The following is a 21,716-nucleotide window of genomic DNA, read 5'->3' as shown; positions in this document are numbered from 1 at the left end:
ATTTTTTATATTTTAGTAGAGATGGTATTTCGCTATGCTAGCCAGGCTGATCTCGAACTCCTGGCCTCAAGTGATCTGCCTGCCTCAGCCTCCCAAAGTGCTGGGTTACTGCATCCAGACAAAATTCACCATTTTGAAATGTATAACTCAGTAGACTTTAGTATATTCAGATGTTGTGCAACCATTACCACTAATTCCAGAATATTTTCATCAGCCCCAGAAAAACCCCTGTACTGGATCAATTCCCATACTTTAATAAAGTTTTTCTATGAACTTTATTGAAATATAATTTACATGCAATAAAATTCATCAGTTTTAAGTGTTATAATTTGATGAGTTATGACAAATGTATGTACTTAGGTAGCCACCACCACAATCAAAATGTAGAATATTTCCATCATCTCCTGAAATACTCTTACATTTAAAGATGTGAAAGGCAGCAAAGGAAACTGAGAAAGAGGAGCCACGAATGCAGGAAGATAAAAAGGAGACTTTGGGCTCTTGGAAGCCAACAGAAGAAAGTATTTCAAGGATGAAGGAATGACCAACTGTGTCAAATGCTAATGCTATTGTCAAATAACTAAGGTGAGGACTGAGAATTCACCATAGAATTCAGTAATATGGAATCACTGGTGACCCTGACAAAAGCAGCTTCAGTGGAATGGTAAGGGTGCAAGCTCAAGTGAAGTGGGTTCAAGAGGGAATGGGAGAAGAACATCTGGAGACAGCAAGAACAACTCCTTTAAAAAAATTTTCCTGTAAAGGGAAGGAGGGGAGGGATAGTGACTGGAGGGGTGTTTGTATGCTAAAAGGGCTGATACAGTACAGAGGGAAAAAGTGCTGAGGCACAAAAGAGCATGAAGAAGTGTTGATCATACACTTAAGTTAGCAAGAAAGGAGATCAAGTGTACAAGAGGAGGGATTGGCTTCAGACAGAAGTAGGAACTGTTCATTCAAAGTGTAGAAGAGAAGGTGAAGAGTAAGGGCGCAATGGATGCAGGTACATGGGAGCTTGTAGAAGCTCTCTTCTCATTGTTTCTCTTTTCTTGAAAATTGGGAAGCAAAGTCTGATGATATCAGCTAAGAGTGGGGAGAGGGAAGTGGGTGTTAGAGGTTTGAGGGCAGAGATGTGAAACCGTCATCCAGGAGGTTGCTAAGCTTGAATTTAAAGTAAGATCAGTCAACAGAACTGTTTTTTTCTCCATCAAAGTTCAGCTGGGCAGGTGTAGGCATGGGAGCAGAATGGAGAGAGTTGGATTTAAACACTCTGTAAAAGCACAGAGTAAGCAGAGTGAAGAGAGAAGCAAGTTGAAGCAAGTTGAGAGAGAAAGTTGAAGGTGCAGAAAAGATGGTGATTACAATGATTAATCAAGGACTGACCTTGGAGTTTAAGCCAGATAGGAATGAAATGAGGTGTAAGGAGGGAGTGAAGAACAGAAGAAAGGTGGGAGGATAAACAGGTGAGTTCAACTCAATGGTACTGATGATGATTTCAAAGGATTGTTGGACTAGAGATAGGGAGCTGGAAAGAGAGGATGGAGGGGGTAGCAAAGAAAGAGATACTTGAAATTGAGATTATGGGGAATGAGAGGCTGAGCTAGGTCATAGGATAGAACCACTAGAAGAAAAGAAGTCAAGAATCCAAGAGGCCAGATTATGGGAAGGATCATCTACGTGGATATAGCAATCACCAAGAATTATCACATGACTATTAGTAATGGACAGAGTGACAATGTGCCAGGAACTAAAAGATGCAAAGAATGAGAGGGAGTGACCAAAGGATCAGGAAACACAAGGAGCAGTGAGGGTATGGCACAGTCTGATGACATGAGATTCAAAGATGGGATTTTTTCAGAGAGAAGGGAGAGGTGTCTGGAAGCAGCAATGAGGATCAAGGAGGACAATATTCCCCTTCCAGGCTCAGTGGTACAAAAGAAAGACAGAAATCAGTACTTCAGAGGGCTACAGGGGAAGCAATATCTTTAGAGGAGAGACAGATCTCATGGTGAACAAGGAGGTTGGAGCAGAAGATGAGGAGGTAAGGGATTTTGTTGATGATTGACCATAAGTCCTGGAGGCCACAATGAAATAGTTTAAAGATATATATTTTTGATTTAGCATGTCTCACACTAAATGCATACCTACTATTTCATCTAGTGCTCAACCAAAGAAACAGCAACCTGTTTTATAGATGGAAGAAAAACCAAGTGAACATACTGAGAAATAATTTGTCTCTAATATGGTGTCTTAAGGAATTTTCACAAATAATTTTGTTTATATTTAATTTTTACCATAAGTGGTGATTTTTGAACTTAAACCTCTACCCTTCCCCCACCTCTCTACACATGTAGCATAACCATATAGCACCTTGAAGTAGTATATGTTCTTATTGTGTACCTTGTAAGGATCCTCAGGATCTACCCAGGCCACATGAAACATATGACGAATTTCTTCTGCCAGTCCGATTCTTGCTCCACTGTTGGCTGATACATAGATGCGTGGAATACCTTCTGCCCTAGCAAGTTCAGAAGCTCTGAGAAATAACAAATCCTCTTGAGGCCCAAAGGACCCAATTCGGTATGTGATGTCATTGCCAATAACAATGATATCTCGGCCTTCTGGATATTCAGGACTTTTAAAGGTCATTTTCCAAGCTACCATGCCAATCTGGAAAGGCATAAACAAACAAATGAACAGAAGTTTCTTACAGGCAGAATTTTTTTCAGGTTCGTTTAAGGTATCAGAGTATACCTAGGCACAGCCATTATGTAAAATACACATTGCTAAAGAGCCAAACTCCCTGTGGGAAACTACAAAAGACATTCTAGTATACTGCTAGATTATGCTGAGAACAGCTGGTCTACTGTGTATTTCAAAACTGTCTCAATTCCTTCTTTGGGCCTGCTCAAAGAAGACAGAAAAGCCAAAATCTAAATGCACTCAGGATACATGTGGAAGAATGCCATGGCACTGTTGATTAAATCTAGATTTCTCATTTTACTGCTGTATATACTAAGACACTGATATGGTTTGGATGTCTGTCCTCTCTAAATCTCATGTTGAAATATGATCCCTAACATTAGAGGTGGGGCCTGGTGTGAGGTGTTTGGGTCATGGGGTGGATCCCTCATGAATGGCTTGGTGCTCCCCTCTGATGTGAGTTCATGCTAGATCTAGTTGTTTGAAAGAGTGTGGCCTTTTGTGGGTGAAAGCAAGCATGAAGAGAGTGCTATGAATGCCTTGGGCACACTAAAAGAGTACAAGGTGGTGGGTTGCTGCCTGTCCACCCCCAAATGCCACATGCTGCCTTCTATGGTATGTGAATCTTTGCACCTAATCATGTCATTGCCAAGTCCCATCTCTGGTACTTGGTATCTCAGCTAAAGAAGATAAGGAGTCTTCAGGGAAAATTGTCTACTGTAGGTAGGTGTTTGAGAAATCCCCCCTGCAGGTGAAGAAATCTGGCATCTAGCTGCACTACGACTCCCGTAGCAGCACCTACAACCTGTACTGGATATCAGGACTTGACCACCATGGGTGCTGTCATCCAGTGCTAGTGAGACATGGGCACCTGGCATCACACACAGGCCCACTCCATCCAGATCATGAAGGTGGAGACTGCGGCCAGCAAGTGCTGCCAGCTGGCGGTCAAACAGTTCCATGACTCCAAGATCAAGTTCCCACTGCCCCATGGGGTCCTGCATGGTTAGCATAAGCCATACTTCACCACCAAGAGTCCCAACACCTTTTTCTAGGTGCAGGGCCCTCTCACCCAGGTGTGGCTTAAATTAACTCAAAAATGTCACGGTGCTAAAAAAAAAAGAGTGTGGCACCTTGCCCCCAACCTCTCTCTTGCTCCCTCTCACCTCTCTCTTGCTCCCTCTCTCACCATGTAATGTGCTGGCTCCCCCTTCACCTTCCTCCAAGATCATAAGCTTCCTGAGACACTTAGCAGAAGCCCAACAGATGCAGTTGCCATGCTTATAGAGCCTGCAGAACCATGAGCCAAAAATAAACATCTTTTCTTTATAAATTATCCAGCCTCAGGTATTCCTTTATAGCAACACAAATGGACTATCACAGACACTATTTCCATCTTTTTTGACATTTGTTCCAAGAAATCTTTAACACACAAGGAAGCAGAAAAAGGATCACTTCTCACAGACTGTACACTTTTCATGATCCAGGCTCCTTGTACTGTCCTCTAGCATTTGATAGGAATAACAGAAACACTCTTTACTGATTTGTTTCAGGTATGTTCCATTTCTGCTAGAATTTATCAATGCTCAACATTGCATCCTTGTGGGCATCTCTTGCTTTCTCCTAGCACCAGAAAAACCAAAGGATGGAAAGAACTAATCTCTTGCTGCACTACATGTAAATCTCTGCTCTCTGTTCAGCAGCATCTGGCCAGCTACACAAATAAATGATATTGACTTAAAAGGCAGAGGTGACATGTCTCTTCCCAAACTCTCACAGACCTCTTCTGTTTTAATCCCCTTCTATATGAGAACTAGTCAATCCTTCTACTTGTATATTTGCTAGTTCCATTTCTCTTCTATGCTATTCACTCATACTCTAGTTACAGCTATAGTTTTTCATGTCTGCCTGTCTGTTTCCCCTATACCTGGATAAGTAATGTTTTCCATTCTTTTTTTCTCCCTTTCTTTCTGTCTCTCGCCCCCCTCCTTGCCCCCACCACTCGCCACCAAACACAAAGCCTACCTACCAGATGAGCATCCCTGGTCCTGCCTAATGGAGCCCAGCCACATCTGCAGCCTTGGTCCCTCATCCCCAGGCTGCTGCGTATCACCTCATTGGGGAGCTGGCCATCAAGAAGGGCCATTAACAGATGTAAATAGCAGCATCCCTGGAAAGCCACATGCATCACCCAGACTCAACCAGGCCAGTGATCATAAGCTCTGAGTACACATTCCTCAATCCAATTGCACATCCACTGTAATCAGGCTGGTTGAAGCATTCTACACAGCTATTTGTGATTCTCAGCGTTAGGAAATATATATATGAAACACCCACAGATAAATATAAGCTATTTAATATATCATATCATTGGCCAAATACAAGTCAAAATGGATATAATACACAGAAAAAAATCCAATCACTTTCTAAGATAAGGTATTACTCTATCTACTCATTAAAGACAGAGAAAGGAAGGAAAAATAGATCATTCAAAAAATAGCACAGTGAACACTCAAATATCAGGATAATTTTGGTTGTGGTTTCTAAGAAGCTAGTTAATATAATCCCTGCACGAGGAGAAATGCTTTATCTGCCTTCACACATGCCCCTCTAAGCCCAAACCTTTTGTTTTTCAGGAATGAAAAGCTATTTTCTGTCAATTTTCCTCTAAATGCATTTGTAGTTAGAAAGATTGGGTTTTACACCAAATTTTATGATATATTAACCTTAGCCACATAGGCCAGAAGCAGCTTAGATACAAGCCCTGAAGAATCTACTTCAGCATTTGTGTGCTAATGTAAACATTGTGACCATGTGGCACTGGGCAGGCAAATAATACTCTTATCTTTCATTACTACCTGGGGACTCTAACTGTGTCACTTGGGCAGTGAGTTCAGCAATTGGCTAGGTCATTATGCTTGCAATATTGACTTCTAATTAGGTGTCAACACAGCAGCACCAAGAACACACTATTCTTTATGAATGTCTTTCCAAAGTATGTTGCTCATCAACCGCCTCCCCGCCCCACCCCCCATCTTAAAAAGTACCATTACAGAATGGAGAGTGTTATCCCAGTTTCAGTGCAGCAAGATTCCTGATCGGAAGACATTCAGTTTTGAGGTAGCATGATGGACAAACATCTAAGAAAGCATCTATTATTCAATTTACATTAAAATTTAGATTTCACTGCTAATCAAAGGATAGGGCATATAAAGGTGAACATGGGCTTTGGAGTCCAACAAATTTAGATCCAAATCCAGGCACTATCACTTATATTAACTAACTGTGATCTTAAGAAAAGTATTTAATTTTACTGAGCTTCAATGTCCCCACATGTGAAATTAAGAAAATAATACCCATGGGTTTGATAAACACACTATTAGAAGCAGAAATCTACTATATTAACTTCTACGTAAAAAACTTTGTCTTTCTCTCTCCTCTCCTCTCACTCTGTCCAAATCTTACCCATTCCAAAAGGTTCATCCAAATTCCATTTCCTCAGTAAAGCTTCTCCCAGCCTAAAGTAATTCCTCTCTTTTCTGATCTCCTACTAAGACCTCTGTGTAGAGAATTTTTTTTTTTTTGAGACAGAGTCTCGCTTTGTCACCCAGGCTGGAGTGTAGTGGCACAATCTTGGCTCACTGCAACCTTCAACTCCTGGGCTCAAGGCAATCCTCCCATCTCAGCCTCCCAAATAACTGGGACTACAGGCATGTGCCACCACACTTAGCCAATTTTTGCGTTTTTTTGTAGAGACAGGATTTTACCATGTTGCCCAGGCTGGTCTCAAACTCCTGGCCTCAAGCCATCCTCCTGCCTAGGCCTCCCAAATTACTGGGATTACAGGCGTGAGCCACCTTGCCCAGCCTGAGAATTCTTCTGACAACTAATTATATGCTGCCTAGGATTGCTTTTGGCTTACCATCTTGAACGATTATAGCATCTCCTCTAGTGCTTCCCAGGAACACTAAACATAGTCTGGGAGTAATAAATGCTTGCTAGTTCCAGTCTTTTTTTTTTTCAATTTAATTTTTTTTTTAAGACAGGGTCTTGCTATGTCATCTAGGCTGGAGTGCAGTGGTGCAAATACAGCTCACTGCAGCCTCGGCTTCCTGGGCTTAAGTGATTCTGCCATTCAGCCTCCTGTGTAGCTGGGACCACAGGCGTGTGTGTTACCACCATGCCCAGCTAATTTTTTTTATTTTTTGTAGAGGTGGGGTCTCACCATCTTGCCCAGGCTGGTCTTGAACTCCTGGACTCAAGTGATCCTCCTGTCTTGGCCTCCCAAAATGCTGGGATTACAGGTGTGAGCCACTGCACACTGCCTCACTTTTAAAAATAATACTTGAAAAATAGTTAACACCAAGGGCTTAGAACATTGCCACTTATATTTTAGGAATCATAGAATAAGAGACCTGAATATTCTTAAACTATTTTATTTTAAAAATAACAATAGCTATCATAATAACTACCATTAATTGAACATTTACTATCTGCTGTACTGTTCTAAAAGTTGACAACTACTGATAGTGGTTAAGAGCTTAAGCTGCAAAGTCAAGCTGTCTTGGTTTTATGCTAGCTGTATAACCTTGGACACTTAACCTTTTACAGCTTCACTTTTCCAATTATAAAATGAGGATGACAGCTCCTTTCTGGAGGTATTGTTGTGAGCAACACCATATTAAACTAGTACAGAGCCTGGCATACAAAAGCCCTCAAATGGTAGTTATTATTAACTCGAAGGTAGCTGTAATTATCGCCATGAGGAAATTAAGGCACAGAGGAATTAAGTAACCTGTCCTTATAGCTAATGTGAATTGCTTACTTATTTTTTTTGAGATGGAGTCTTGCTCCATCACCCAGGCTGGAGTGCAGTGGCGCGATCTCGAGTCACTGCAACCTCCGCCTCCCGAGTCCAAGCAATTCTCCTGCCTCAGTCTCTTGAGTAGCTGGGATTACAGGTGCATGCCACCAGGCCTGGCTAATTTTTGTATTTTTTTTTTTTTTTTTTTTTTTTTTTTTTTGGTAGAGATGGGGTTTCACCATGTTGGCCAGGCTGGTCTCGAACTCCTGACCTTGTGATCCGCCTGCCTTGGCCTCCCAAAATGCTTATTTTTTAAAAGGAGGTTCACATACACAAAAACGGTATTTTCTTTTTTTTTTTTTTTTTGAGACAGAGTCTCAGGCCATTGCCCAGGCTGGAGTACCATGGCGTGATCTTGGCTTGCTGCAATCTCTGCCTAGGTTGGAGTGCAGTGACGCAATCTTGGCTTGCTGCAACCTCCACCTCTCAGGTTCAAGTGATTATCCTGCCTCAGCCTCCCAAGTAACTAGGATTACAGGCACGTAACACCACGCCCGGCTAATTTTTGTATTTTTAGTAGAGACGGGATTTCACCATGTTGGCCAGGCTGGTCTCGAACCCCTGACCTCAGGTGATCTACCTGCCTCAGCTTCCCAAAGTGCTGGGATAACAGGCATGAGCCGTCTCGCCCAGCCAAGAAATGGTATTTTCTTTACTAGAGAAATTAAGGAAGTATATTCCTTAATTAAAAAGATATTAATAGAAAAACTGGCAAAAAAAAAAACAAACAGGTCTGTGCTTTATTTAATAGAATTGTATCAATATTTATTTCTTAGTTTGGTAATCATATCATGGTTACATAAAGTATTTTAACATTAAAAGAAACTGGGACAGGGTATACCAGAACTCTCTAATACTATCTTTGTAACTTTCCTGAAAATCTAAAATTACTTTGGAGGGAAGTAAATTGGATAGTAAGATCACTGTTAGTGTTCTGTACAGCCTTATAAGATGATGACTGAAGACTATGAATAGCATTTAAAAATACCCATGATGTAATACTAAATTAGAAAAGGGTTCAGACTCAGGAGCCACATTCTGAGACTCTGAATCTGCATCTAAGATAATTTGACAGAACTGAGACTCAGCTTTCTAGCCATATACCCTGAGGTAAGTTATCAACCTCCCTGTACCTCGGTTCCTTCACTGGTAAAACAAGGGTAATAAAAATCTACGGCATAAGTTTGTTGTAAGGATTAAATACATGTTAAGTCCTAGGATAGTGCCTGGTATATAGTAAGTGCATAGTATGAATGACAACTTCATCAATTGAAAAGCACTTTGGGGGGTAAAAACAAAAATAAATAAGAAACAGCAAAATGAGGTGATAATTATTGGGATGATGAAATTGTATTTTTTTTTTCCATTCTCCAAATTTTCTTTTTTGTGTTTATATTGCATTGATAACTTTAAATTTTTATAAAATAAAAAATAACTGAGAAAAGAAAACTACCAAATACTTCTTCACTGGATGATAGGTACGTGGGAGTTTATATTATTTATGCCTACTTTAGTGTACGTTTGAGCATTTCCGTAACAAAAAAAAAAATTTAAGGGGGGAAAAAATCTCACCAGCCTAATTGATTTCCCATATTTTAGAGGAACTAATTCTAGATTTTAGTCATACTACAACAGATCTTATTTATATAAAATTTGAAAGAGATAAATGTATGAAAATTAAAAATCAAGACTCACTTTAAAGAGAAAGAAATATCAAGAACTATGTTAGTTTGTTGGGTTATCATTTCATTTTCTAAAAAGAAATGCTCTCCAATGATGTGGTAGAGTGTAAACATATGTATATATAGGTTTATACAATATTAATGTCTCTACCTCAGAAGTAACTGCTTCAGTGTTTTTCTGGTCTGATGGTTAAATACATATTTATATTTTTAAAGTCAATATTTGTACAATAGACAAGAACAGTGCCTATCAGCTAAATACATATTTAGGACTGTACCACATGTATTACAAACATGTACTAAAATCGAAAGCTTATATTTATACAGAACCTTTCATCTTGAAGAGGGCTAAAGAACTTTACAAACATATGTACATAAAAGGACGTTTGCACTGATAGTCAGGGAAGGTACTCATTCACCCACTCCCCTATTTCTTCTACCAGTCCTGGGTAGGAACACATGGTGTCAACAGATGCAGGTCTGTAACAGCTGCAAAGACATACAACACAATAATCCAGTTGTGATGCACAGTCACTGAGAGGAAGCTTGCAACTTCAGAATAGCAACTGCTCTCCTCCAGTGTAGAAGCACCATAGCCATTTCCAGCTTTGTGTTTTTAAATTATTCTCTACCAAACTCAACTAATCACTTGACAAAATTGAATTTGATACTGGAAATGGTTTCTGAATGCAAAATACTTTCTGTCTGATGATGAAAACTAGGTTGAAAAACGCTTCCCTCTGCCCTTGTTAGATTTAGGAAAAAAAAAAAAGGGTTACAACGTTCAGGAGAAATGGTTCAAAATATTCTACCTAAGAATAGCTTCATCTCAAAGGATTAGGTCATTGCTTCGGAAGAGAGTCATATTTCACTCTCTAATTAGTACACTGTAAGTTTTTCAGTCAAATTACTTTCTATAGATGGGTCTATCTATATTATATACATAATGGAGATTTCATATAGAAAATTCTACAATCACTATAAAAGTATACACAGTGTGACAATGTGATTAGCAATGTGACATTCATTGATTTCACCTAAGCCCAATCTGCGTGTATATTAACTGAAGAATAATGACTAAAGGAGACCCCATCATTTAATCCCTCTTTTTGGGGGTCTTCTCTTTCTCTCCAACATTTTTATCCAGGTGAAACCCAGTGAAAATGACATGCCAGGACTAAGAGCTGAAGGAAGATGGAAGAGCTAAGAAATTAACAAAAAGGTACCCTGTAGCCTGCATGTAAGTGGGTGGGTTTATGGTCTAATGAGTTTTAGACTCAAACGGGCAGTGCCAGCGTCGTCTTCTCTGATCACTGCCTCTCTCATGCACTGACTAACCAAGTGGTCCTAGGTACTTCCTACAAATTATTTTTTCATTACTATAGCCATGAATAAGTTTTAAAATATTTAATTTCAGATTATTTTTCATAACAGAACATTCCAATGAGCAGGTTTATTAGGTTTAGGGTTATCAACCTAAGCTAATTATCTTAAAGTGAGAAAGGAAACAGGATGAAAAGAGCTACAGTGAATAAGCTAAGGATAAGCAGAAATAAATATTTGTTTCCCTTATACAAGTTCTAAGGCAGAACATATTTCTTTGGCTACATTCTGATTCTGGAATGAACACGCTCAAGTGAGGGAGGAGGGGATGGGAAGGAGAAAGCAAGCAGAAGAGAACAGTCTTATTTAACTGTTTTTATGTGGGTAAAATGATTTGTGCCACAGTATTTCCATAAGAAGTGGGACCATTATTTTCCTGTAGAAACACATTTGGTTTGAAAAGTACCACTGGACAGGACGTGAAAATCAAACCAAATGAATTATTCACAACCTCCGATCAGAGGTGATCATTATTTCTGACGCTCCAAACAGTGATTAGGATTCTGCCCTGAGATGTCATTTTCTCGCTGAGTAACACCAGCGATACAGAAAGGCATTATCTATCTATCCATATATGTATTTTTTCTCCTGGGAGGACCTTGGTTTAATGTTACTATAACAGATAGTGAAAACATGATAATATTAACATTTATTCTTATGATGCCCATAAATGCCATTAGTCTGACACAAAGTGTCAACACTAATCATGACCCAAAATTAACACCAAAATTGACATCAACATTAATTGTACTATCAGTGTGAATAGAATGTGCAAGTGCACACAGGCACTTCCTAAAGCTGTTGTTGTTACTACAAAATAAAACAATATTAAGCTCAACAAAGAAATTTGCAGGAAAAGCTAAGGGCAAAACATGCCAGGATTTTGTTTTTTAAGGGTGAAAGACATATCCATCAACTCTAGCTATGCTGTGGGAAGCAGAAAGGGAATATCTTTGCCACAGTTGCCTTTCTTACATCTCCACACTTTGACTTGAGCTGTAACAATACCTTTCCATACAGATTTAAATACAGGTTAGGCTGCGGCTGAGATGTTAAAGCTGTATTTGTTATATTCATGCTAAAAGCTTTGTTATATTCATGTTAAAATGATCTTGAGTTTTTTTTTGGAAGAGTCTGTAAAAGCTATTGTTCTAATTCTGCTAATGCCAGGAAGATGACTACCCTGCAAGGCCCTTGAACAGCAATACAAAGAATCCAAGCATGTTAGCGCTAACCCAGACTTGGACATCATCTGCATCATAAAGATGAGAAAACTAAGACCCAGAGAGCAGGAATCTAAACTTGAGTCCCTTCTCAGATATATAACAAAATGTTACCTCTTTCCCCCTTTTGTATCTTGTATCCAAGCATGAAAAAGAGTTTTTCAGCTCTTAAGAAAATTATTTTGAGCTCTTTCACGTGATCACAGAACACTAAATAATAGAACATTGATATCTGGCAAATAATACAATATGGAAAGGCATTGACATATTTTTCAGCATGGCTTTTCCAAATGGCACAAATTAAGTCAAATATTGTATTTTAAGCCTTATGGCTTAATTCAAAAATGGCTGAACAAACTCACCTCAACCTCTCTAAACAGCGATAAAAAGGTAAGAAAAATATAACTTTTAGAGCAAAAAATTTTCATCCCAGAGGTAATTCTTTGAAAATGTTATCAAAGACTAGAAATAATAATTTTGAACAGGGGAATTATTTCTCCCTGTAACATTTATATACATGAAACCACAGTAATTTTACACATGTACACACAGTAATTTAACAAGCATAGGAATTATTTTTTTAAAAACATGCAGTGGAGCACATAGAAGCCAGTGGTATTTGAGAAATGGGGCCCAGGATTAATTGGTTGGTATGGAAATTAACCAAGTTGGCCTACTATAGTCCCAGAAGCCTTGTCCATTAATCATACAAATGAGTGCTGAACTCTGGTGCCCCATGCTACTCCTCATTCTCTGGTGTCATCTGTTGCTGTCCTGATGTTCATTATTGCCTCTGGTTGGAGCTGTAAAGTTTCTTGACATAGGGTACTATGTCACATTCTTTTTCAGTAAAATCTTACAACTTAAGACAGGTATAAATATGCTGGCAAGTACATTCTTTTGTTTGAAGGCTATCTCTAGACTTATTTTTGAAAGAAACTGAGGAGCCCTCCACAAGTGCTACTTTAGTGAGCCAGTGGATGCATTAGGATTTTCAAAGTCAATCAAGGTTATTGAGCCTCATTTTGCTATCAAAAAAATGAGTAAAAACTACTCAACCTGATGAGAAATCTCCAACACCAATAATAGTCATTCAGAAGGAATTCTGAGAAAAGTATATACATCCCAAAAGAACAGTGTCAGAAATTCATTAGAAGTAATTCCATGGTAGGAAGACTTATTTTTCAAAATTAGCCTCCATATTTTTCTAAGGAGGGATCCAAATTTGGTTTGGAAGATCATTTTAGACAAAGACTTGCAGCCAAATATACTTACTTAGAATGGGAATAAAAGAACAAAAACATAGAATTAACATAAAACTATCTTACCATATATGCCATAATATATCTTTCTCTATACTTAATCTCAAGGATTCAAAATTGATTTTTCAAAGCCTTGATGAAAAATAAGGCAAGCACAAATTATGAATACTTATGTATAATCATAATCATTTATGGATAATCATAATTATACATAATCATATGTATTCGACCCTTTTCTGCTGAGGATCCCAAAGCACTTATAAACATTCTCCTAACTTTAGGGACAGATTAATGGCAAAGATCCTTTTTATAAGTTGAACAATCAATGCATAGACCATGGTCCTGTTTTACAGACCTGCTTCGCTTAGGTCTATTTCAGAACTCACCTTCAGCGTAGTACAATTTAAATATGCCTCTTTTCTAACACATATCTAAAAGACTGACACTGACTCAATTTCTATACACATCATGAAAAGGCAAACTGATTTCAAAAGAATGAAACAAAAGCACAGTAAAGTACCTCCAAATCAGCATCACATTCAGGGAGCTATTTTGAAGTTAAACTGAGTAAAACAATTTAAAAAATCTAATGTTAAATATTTGGGTCCTGTGTTCATGAGAAATGGCCTACCCTTTTCTCACCACCAAAACCCATAAGCATATACACACTCTCTACAGGCAGAGTTTTAGAACATAATGCTTTCCACTAGAATCTGAGTCCAGGATAACCCAAGCAATTCCTTTGAGAGTATGGAAAATGTCAACCAAGTGAATTAAGACAGAGGGTTATGGTGGTTTTTCTAAAATAAGAGGTCCTTTGGGTTAAGAGGTCCAGCCTAAGAACTGTCAAAATGGATCTACTAATTAATTTCTTCTAATCTTTTAGGCTTATATGAGCTTACCAACTTCCTTTCCCTACCAACTCCTAAATTGTTTTTTTGATACTCAAATTAGAGATTCAAAGGATTATAGTAACATGTAAGTGAGGAGCCCAGTCAAAATGGTAAGATTTGTTTAAGCTGGTCAGTAGATGCAGGGGTATTTGTCATATCAATCTGTATTTTTTTATATGTTTAAAATAAAAAAATTAATGAGATGCTATACTTTGGGAGACATAGGATATCAGTACATTGCCAACAATTAAAACAATAATTAAATATGGGTATTAGTTGGGCTGAGCAGTTCCAAAACTGAACCCCTAATCCCCACTGTCCCTACCATTTCACCCCTGAGAACATAAAGCAGGACTAAAACCAAAATACCAGTCATGATGGCAGCTAGTCTTTTTTTTTTTTTTTCAGCCAGAGTCTCACTCTGTCGCCCAGGCTGGAGTGCAGTGGTGCGATCTGGCTCACTGCATCCTCCACCTCCTGGGCTCAAGAGATTCCTACTCTAATCCTGAGTAGCTTGGGATTACAGGCGCCTGCCAACACGCCTGGCTAATTTATATAGATATATATCATCTGTATAGATATATATTTTATATATATATATATATATATTTTTTTTTTTTTTGTAGAGATAGGGTTTCGCCATGTTGGCCAGGCTGGTCTCAAACTCCTGGCATCAAGTGATCCGCCGACCTTGGTCTCCCAAAGTGTTGGGATTACAGGCATGTGCCACCACGCCTGGCTGTCAGCTAGTCTTTAAACTTTAATTTACACTACTTTATTTCCTCTTCAATGATCCTCTTCCTTAAAAAAAAAAAAAAAAAAAAAAAAAAAAAAAAAAAAAGTAGATCCCTAATGCAAGGTTCAAAGGATCTTCAACCAAAGAGTTAAAATTGCAATTGCTTATTGCAGGAACACTAGGTAAAGGCTACTATACCAACTGAAAAAAGAAGGACACCAGTGAATCTGCCTCAACAAACAAGGCAATTCAAGAGGCTCATGTGAATGCTAAGCTGCTGAGAAGGAAAAACCCTGACACCTAGCGCCCATCTGAAAAAATGAAGGCTCAGAGCTACCACAATTCTTAAGAGTGGTAGTGTGTGTAGAGGTGACCATCAAATTGCATTCAATTTTTTTTTTTTTTTTTTTTTTTGAGATGGAGTCTCGCTCTGTAACCAGGCTGGAGCGCAGTGGTGCGATCTCGGCTCACTGCAACCTCTGCCTCCCGGGTTCAAGCGATTCTCCTGCCTCAGTCTGCCGAGTAGCTGGGACTACAGGCACCCGCCACCACGCCTGGCTAATTTTTGTATTTTTAGTAGAGACAGGGTTTCACCATGTGGGCCAAGATGGTCTCAATCTCTTGATCTCATGATCTGCCCGCCTCAGCCTCCCAAAGTGCTGGGATTACAGGTATGAGCCACCGCGCTCGGCCCCAGTTGCATTCAATTTTCAATATACTTTCCTCCCAGAAAAACTTTTATGCCAAGAATTCCAGTCTCTGAATACCAACCCTTTTTTGGGTATACATCTTGTACCTAATTATTATAACTGCTTCCAAATACGACACCGCAACATCATCTTCTCATCACAGTTTTTCATTATGACAGGCATGATGAGACAGAATGTTAAAAAGCTGCCCATGTTCTGATATGGTAAGAAAAACAGGGTCCTAATTTCTACTAGCACTAAAGTTACTATGGTAGTTGACTCTCTAACATATCTTTCGGCATTGCCCAATTTAGAGATTATTGGTCTAGTTCGCAGAGCTGATAAAAAGAAATAAAATAAAAAGAATGCTAGTAACTTATTTCAGAATAAAGAAGAGCATAGTCTCAAGAAGGCTAAGATTTTCTTTGTCCTACCAGGCAAACTTAAGTTGTTCTCTGTCAAGTCTGTTATAGCCCTTGGCTTGATCTTAGCCTGAGCTTTTTAATAACAGGATTTAGTGCGAAAAGCAGCTGTACTGGATTGAGAACTGTTACTCAAAATGTCCCCACCTGCAATTATAGCTTCCACCAAAGGATCAAAACAGGTTAGCAAACTGGCAGGAAAATGAAAACAATTCCTCCAAAATTGAGAAGTAGTAAAGTAGAACTGTTGGATAGCTGCATTTCTTCTGTATCCAGGCTCAACAGCACACATTCATCTAGCTGTGTATTTACATACAGTGCCCATCACTGTAGCATCATAGCAGCTAGAAATGAGATCAGTTTAGTCTATGTTGCAATCACATTTTCCTCAATTTTCATCTTTACTTGAAACTATTAAGAAAAATCTTGGACAACTCATCTTTGGAGCTATTTGCAAGTAATGTAGTTCACAGATTTAGTCTACATCTTTTTTATTCCTACTCTAAATTCATACTAAATGTAATGCCATTCAAATATGACAATGAGAAAAATGTGTTCTCCTATACCTTTCATCATGCATTAGGTGGTATTCCTTCAGTTACATCTTTCTTTATGGGGAAGGGACAACTAGGAAAATAGAAAGGAGACAGTAGCTAATACCACATCAGAAAAGCTGTCTCCTGCTCTAAACACAGGCATAAATGTTCAAAATGCAGGTCACATCTCTACTGAAACAGCCAATAATCCTCCTCAAATGGCAAAGAAGTTACCTAAAACTAAATGGAACTGAATTGGTCCAAGTCCTGGTCCCATCACCTTTTTACCTATTTACTGTCCTGGAAAAAAAAATTAGAAAGACTGGCCACCCATACAGCCAATGGTCTGATAAGTGCAGGTTTTCTGCCTTCGATCATGGAGAAAAGCACCTCAATTCATGGGAAAACTCTGAAGGAATCTCTCATTTTACCCTTACTCCTTATATCCATGTGCTAGTTTTCAAACTCAGAAACTCCAATCCTTCAAGGTAATGCAATACCACCCACAATGATGACCTGGTAGAGCCGTCACTTTTGGAGAACACCACATTATGATGATTTAATGTCTATATAGCACCAATGCATTTACATTGAGCCTTGGCTTTCAGAACATTAACAGGTCAATTTTTTATTCTTTTTTAATAAAACTATTTCTCAAGGCTCTGTTCAGATGCCCATTCTCTTTGGGACAGGACAGATTTGCTCCAAATCTCATCAGCATGAGCTCTTTTCATTCCCTTCACATCATTCTTGGGGTAATATGTAGAGTGCCAGGCTCATGACAAACTTGCTCTTTGGCCAAAGAAAATTAAACCGCAATAGCTGAAAGTCAACTTGCCCTGATAAAACTGGGCTCAGCACGAGGAAATACATCCTACTGACACTTCGTCATCTCTTAGGCACAGCTGTTTCTCAGAGTTCTGACTGCTGAAACTCCATCCTTAGATTGGTCAGTCTCTCAGTGGACATGCTCCATTGTATGTTCAAGCTATTGGTAGCAGAGTTTGATACTAACACCCCAACCTCATTCCTGTTGTGCAGTGCCCTATAATCTAACTAAGGCCAATGACTGACTTCACCAGCTATCCTGGGCATTAGTCACTAACTGCTCACAAAAGAACATCAGTCTAACTCCTCCCAAGCTCAAAGGCTCAGAAACAGCAAGCTAACACTCAGCCTCAATCCTAGTCAATCATTTGAAAAGAAAAAGAGAACAAAGAAAGTAGGCAACTAAGGAGGGAAAACTGTAGAACAAGAAGAAAGTGAGAACTGACAAAAACTCAAAATCTTTTGAACAAATACTATTCACTTTCTGGTTTCAAAACTATTAAAGCACTGGACAAAGGAAAACATGTGGCTCCTATACTAGATCTACTACTAGTCATAGCTATAGTCCTATGCAACTGTTTAAGACATATCTTTTCCACTAAGGTTTGTTAGGTCTTAAAGGGGTTAAAAAAAACCTTTAATTTTTAAAAAATTCGTGTGTGTGTGTGTCTGTGTGTGTGTGTGTGGTCTTTGGGTACAGAGGCCCGTATAATAAGACTATTTGTATTCATACTGGCAGAGTAAACACTACATGTTCATGCCCAGGCAGCTCTGTGCTTGTAATTTCAGCAAGAACAGAGCTCTGTCCCTCTGGGACTTTACTATTCCCTGAGTCTCCATTCGCTCAAACACAGAATGAGGGCAGAAAGGAAGCAGGAGAGAAAGATCATGGCAAGGGGTTTCACACAGCACTGCAGCTAGCTTTCACGTGGCCAAAAATCTCATTTTGTGTTTTAATTACATTAGTTAAAACCATTTTACTCTCAGCCCCATGTTCACAAGGGTGCCTTCCATTCCTGAAGACTACACTGTTCAGTGAATCAGAATTTAAGTCTAGCACAATGAAGCTTTTCTTTGCTGCTGAGGGGCTCACTAGGCAGATGCTACATACAGTGGCACAAACCTCTGTTTCAACTTCATGTGCTGATGAGTATCTATGCTTGTCAAATGTTTTGCATCCTTCCACCCCAGTCCTCTTGACTTTGCTATTTGTTGAGACTCCTACAAGTCTGATACTCTCCATCTGGTCTAATGCTTGCATCCATCTTGATACCAAATCATCTACTGTTGGCATCCGCTGGCATATTACTGAAATAGCCACACACCTTGCACATACAGTGAAATTTTTTGAAAAAGATTGAACAAAATAGAAACAAACTGCTTATCACTTCCAAAGGTCTACCCAGCCTGTTTGTGGTGAAGACACAGGTAAAGATTACTCCTTCAATGGAATGAAATCTATCTAGGGATTATATTTAAGGTTGAAATAAAAATATCTCTCTTTTTAGGTTTGTTACTGGTATTATCATTGTTATAACTGTACATTAGGAGCACAGTTAAAATCAGAAAGAATCATAATGCATGGACAAGAGTATGAGAGTATAGGGCAAAATAGGACTTTATATCACTATTCATAGGTCACTCTGAGAGAAAGGATGCCAAGGCTAGAAAATGCACTCTTGGGATAATTCTCAAAAAATGAGTTCTTTGCTATATTCTTTTATGTTTGAACCCCTAATTCTGATTGAGCCCCTTCAAGAACACATTTATCATGCTCACAACAGCACCAGATCAAATGAATTGAGCATGGAAAAGACACTGAAAAATGCATTTATTAATATGAATCCAAATAAGAAAAAACATTAGGCAAAACAATACTTAAAATGTTTTCATTATAGAAAATCCTGGCTAGGCACAATGGTGCACACCTAATATCCCAGCACTTTTCGGGGCTGAGGCAGGCAGATTGCTTGAGCTCAGGAGCTTGAGACCAACATGGTGAAACCCCATCTCAAGAAAAAAATACAAAAATTAGCCAAGTGTAGTGGTGCACACCTGTAGTACCAGCTACTCAGGAGGCTGAGGTGAGAGGATCACTTGAGACAGGGAGGTCAAGGCTGCAGTGAGCTGAGATTGAGCCACTGCACTCCAGCCTGTGTGACAGAGTGAGACACCATCTCAAAAAAAGAAAAAAGAAAAAAAGAAAATCCTCAAATCTCACACACAGACAAAAACAGGGAAAATAATCTATTTGCATGTACCTATCACTTAGCTTCAATGATCAACTCACGACCAACCCTGTTTCATCTACACACCCACCCTCACATCTCTTTATTTAGAAGCAAATCATTGCATCTGTAAATGTTTTAGTCTGTATCTCTAAAAGAAAACAATATTCCTTTTTATTTTTTTAAAACTGAGTTCGTGTTAAAAAATACTATTTTAAAAAGCAAAATCATAATACCATTATCACACCTAAAAAATTAATAATTTCTTGATACTTAGTCAATGCTCTCTCTAAAGAACTCTCCCAACAAGACTACCATGCTGCAGTGCTATTTAATGACCACCTCACAGAAAGCTGGTACTAGTGGGCACAGAGATAAGAAAAGTAAGGGGGGTTTCAACTACTTGCCTCATTTCCTCCTGGAAGCCTGTTCATGTGGACCAGCTGACCTTGATCATCCAATACCAGTTCAGTGTAAGTCAGCATGTCAGAAGGCAGAGGGGGAGATGGAAGAAATGCTTGAGTGGACATAGACTCCCAGAGTTTGATCAGGGACTAGTGGAGAAAAGAAGTTTGACTAATCAGTCACAATAATTTTAATATAGACAAAAATAACTATTAAGATTCAGTCAATCTGGTTTTGCCTTCTTTTCCAAGTGTTCTGCAGAGTGTAAACATTAGACTAAATTCTCCAGCTCCCATTCTCAGTTAAAATAGATTTGTAATTACTTTTTACATGCCAAAAGTCAGGCACTTTTCCAAAAAGTCAAACTACTGAGTGATTCCAAATCAGCACCAGAGCATTAACAAACAGGAAAGACCTAACACTATCATAGGAATATTAAAATTAAAAAACTAAATAAGTAGCATCAACTCCTTAAAACAAAGAAAAAGAAAATTCTAAAGAAACTTGACAACAAAGGAATATCCAGGAAAATGACATGACACTCAGCTAATAAAAAGAAAATCCAAGAAGGCCAGAATGAAGTTTCTACTAGAAATTCCAGGGAAGAAACCTCTTTCTAATATTTTTCATAGCTATAGGACCATACACAGGAATTAGCTCACTAGATGTGTGTGACTATTTGTAAATGTGCAGATCAATTCTGCTCAATTTTGAAAAAAACAGACATACCAATTCATTTAAAAAATATTATGATTTCCATTTCCAACTTCCTATAAATAAATCCCTTGTGAAGTGGGAGCTAGTTCAGCTCTTTCTTTGCTTGCCTCAAAACAACATTTGAATCCCAAATGACTCATACATACCTATGTGTCCTAATCACTGTGTTTATGCCTATTATATAGGAAGAATTACTTAGAATGTGATTTATATTATATTTATATAGAATGTGATTTATATTATATTTATAGCACTGGCATTGGGAAACAGAAGTAACACTCGGCTTTTATGCTAGCAATGCTATAAAAGGGAAATACCGAATGAAGGTATCTTTCAGGAGACAGAACTTGTAAACAAATGGTTGCATAAAGGTAATCTGTTGTATTTGTGAATATCAGGAATTCTACACAGACTATTTACTATGGCCACATACATTACTTTACTAAAATTCAAATGTGGTAATACTGGTAGTATTGACTAGGAGACTTGGAAAAATCCTATATTCATAGATTTTTTTAAAAAGGACAAATTCAGTATTCTTTTGATACTTTATTCTTTATTGGTTGCATTTTCTACTGGTGATACACTTTTCTTGCCTTCTATTGATAGAAGAAAAATCTGCAGCATAGAGATGATTCACCATACAGATTGAAGGAATTTGTTTTCATATAGAGGTTGAGATTCATAATGTCATATTTTCTCATGCTAGTTTTTATTCAGCTATAACAAATCTCCCACAAAAGAACTTATACTCTAAACTGTGTACCATGAACTCTATATCCATTTGTCTATGCTATCTGTATTGATCTCATCATATTAATCTAGGGTATCAACTAGGAACCAGGGTTATATTGGAAAATGAGAACTAAAGTATCAGATCTCTTTTTTAATATCCATAATTTGAATATAGACTTAGGAAATACACATGTAACTCTTCACACAGTCACTGTAAACTATCACCACAGGAATATAATCTTAGTTTACTCTCTCCTACTCAATAGAGACTTCTATTCTCACCATTCCTCTCATTAATTCATAAAGAACCATCCAATATCTGAGTTGGCAGTCACCAACCCTCAAATGAAATAGAAATGAAAACAGTGTCAAGATATTTCTTGCCCTTTGGAGTGCTCCCTTCTAGCCAAAAC

At 38.4% G+C, this 21,716-nt stretch overlaps 1 protein-coding gene and 1 pseudogene across 14 annotated transcripts in view; one reads left to right on the top strand and one right to left on the bottom strand.

Annotated features, from left to right (window-relative positions):
- Positions 1-21,716, bottom strand: part of ACACA (acetyl-CoA carboxylase alpha) — a 335,341-nt gene that overhangs the window by 74,045 nt on the left and 239,580 nt on the right. For all 14 annotated transcript variants that reach the window (XM_024234623.3, XM_054536750.2, XM_054536755.2 and 11 more), the window contains 2 exons: positions 19,854-20,000; positions 2,398-2,667 (listed from right to left, as the gene is read on the bottom strand). In XM_024234623.3, coding sequence (XP_024090391.1) covers positions 2,398-2,667; positions 19,854-20,000 — 417 coding nt within the window. The remainder of the gene's footprint in view (positions 1-2,397; positions 2,668-19,853; positions 20,001-21,716) is intronic.
- Positions 3,212-3,755, top strand: LOC103892820 (large ribosomal subunit protein eL20-like; annotated as a pseudogene).

The sequence above is a fragment of the Pongo abelii genome, chromosome 19, assembly GCF_028885655.2.
Source record: "Pongo abelii isolate AG06213 chromosome 19, NHGRI_mPonAbe1-v2.0_pri, whole genome shotgun sequence".
Classification (NCBI taxonomy): Eukaryota; Metazoa; Chordata; class Mammalia; order Primates; family Hominidae; genus Pongo; species Pongo abelii.
Note: the sequence above shows the minus strand (reverse complement) of the source record. Positions and strands in the feature narration are given on the sequence as shown.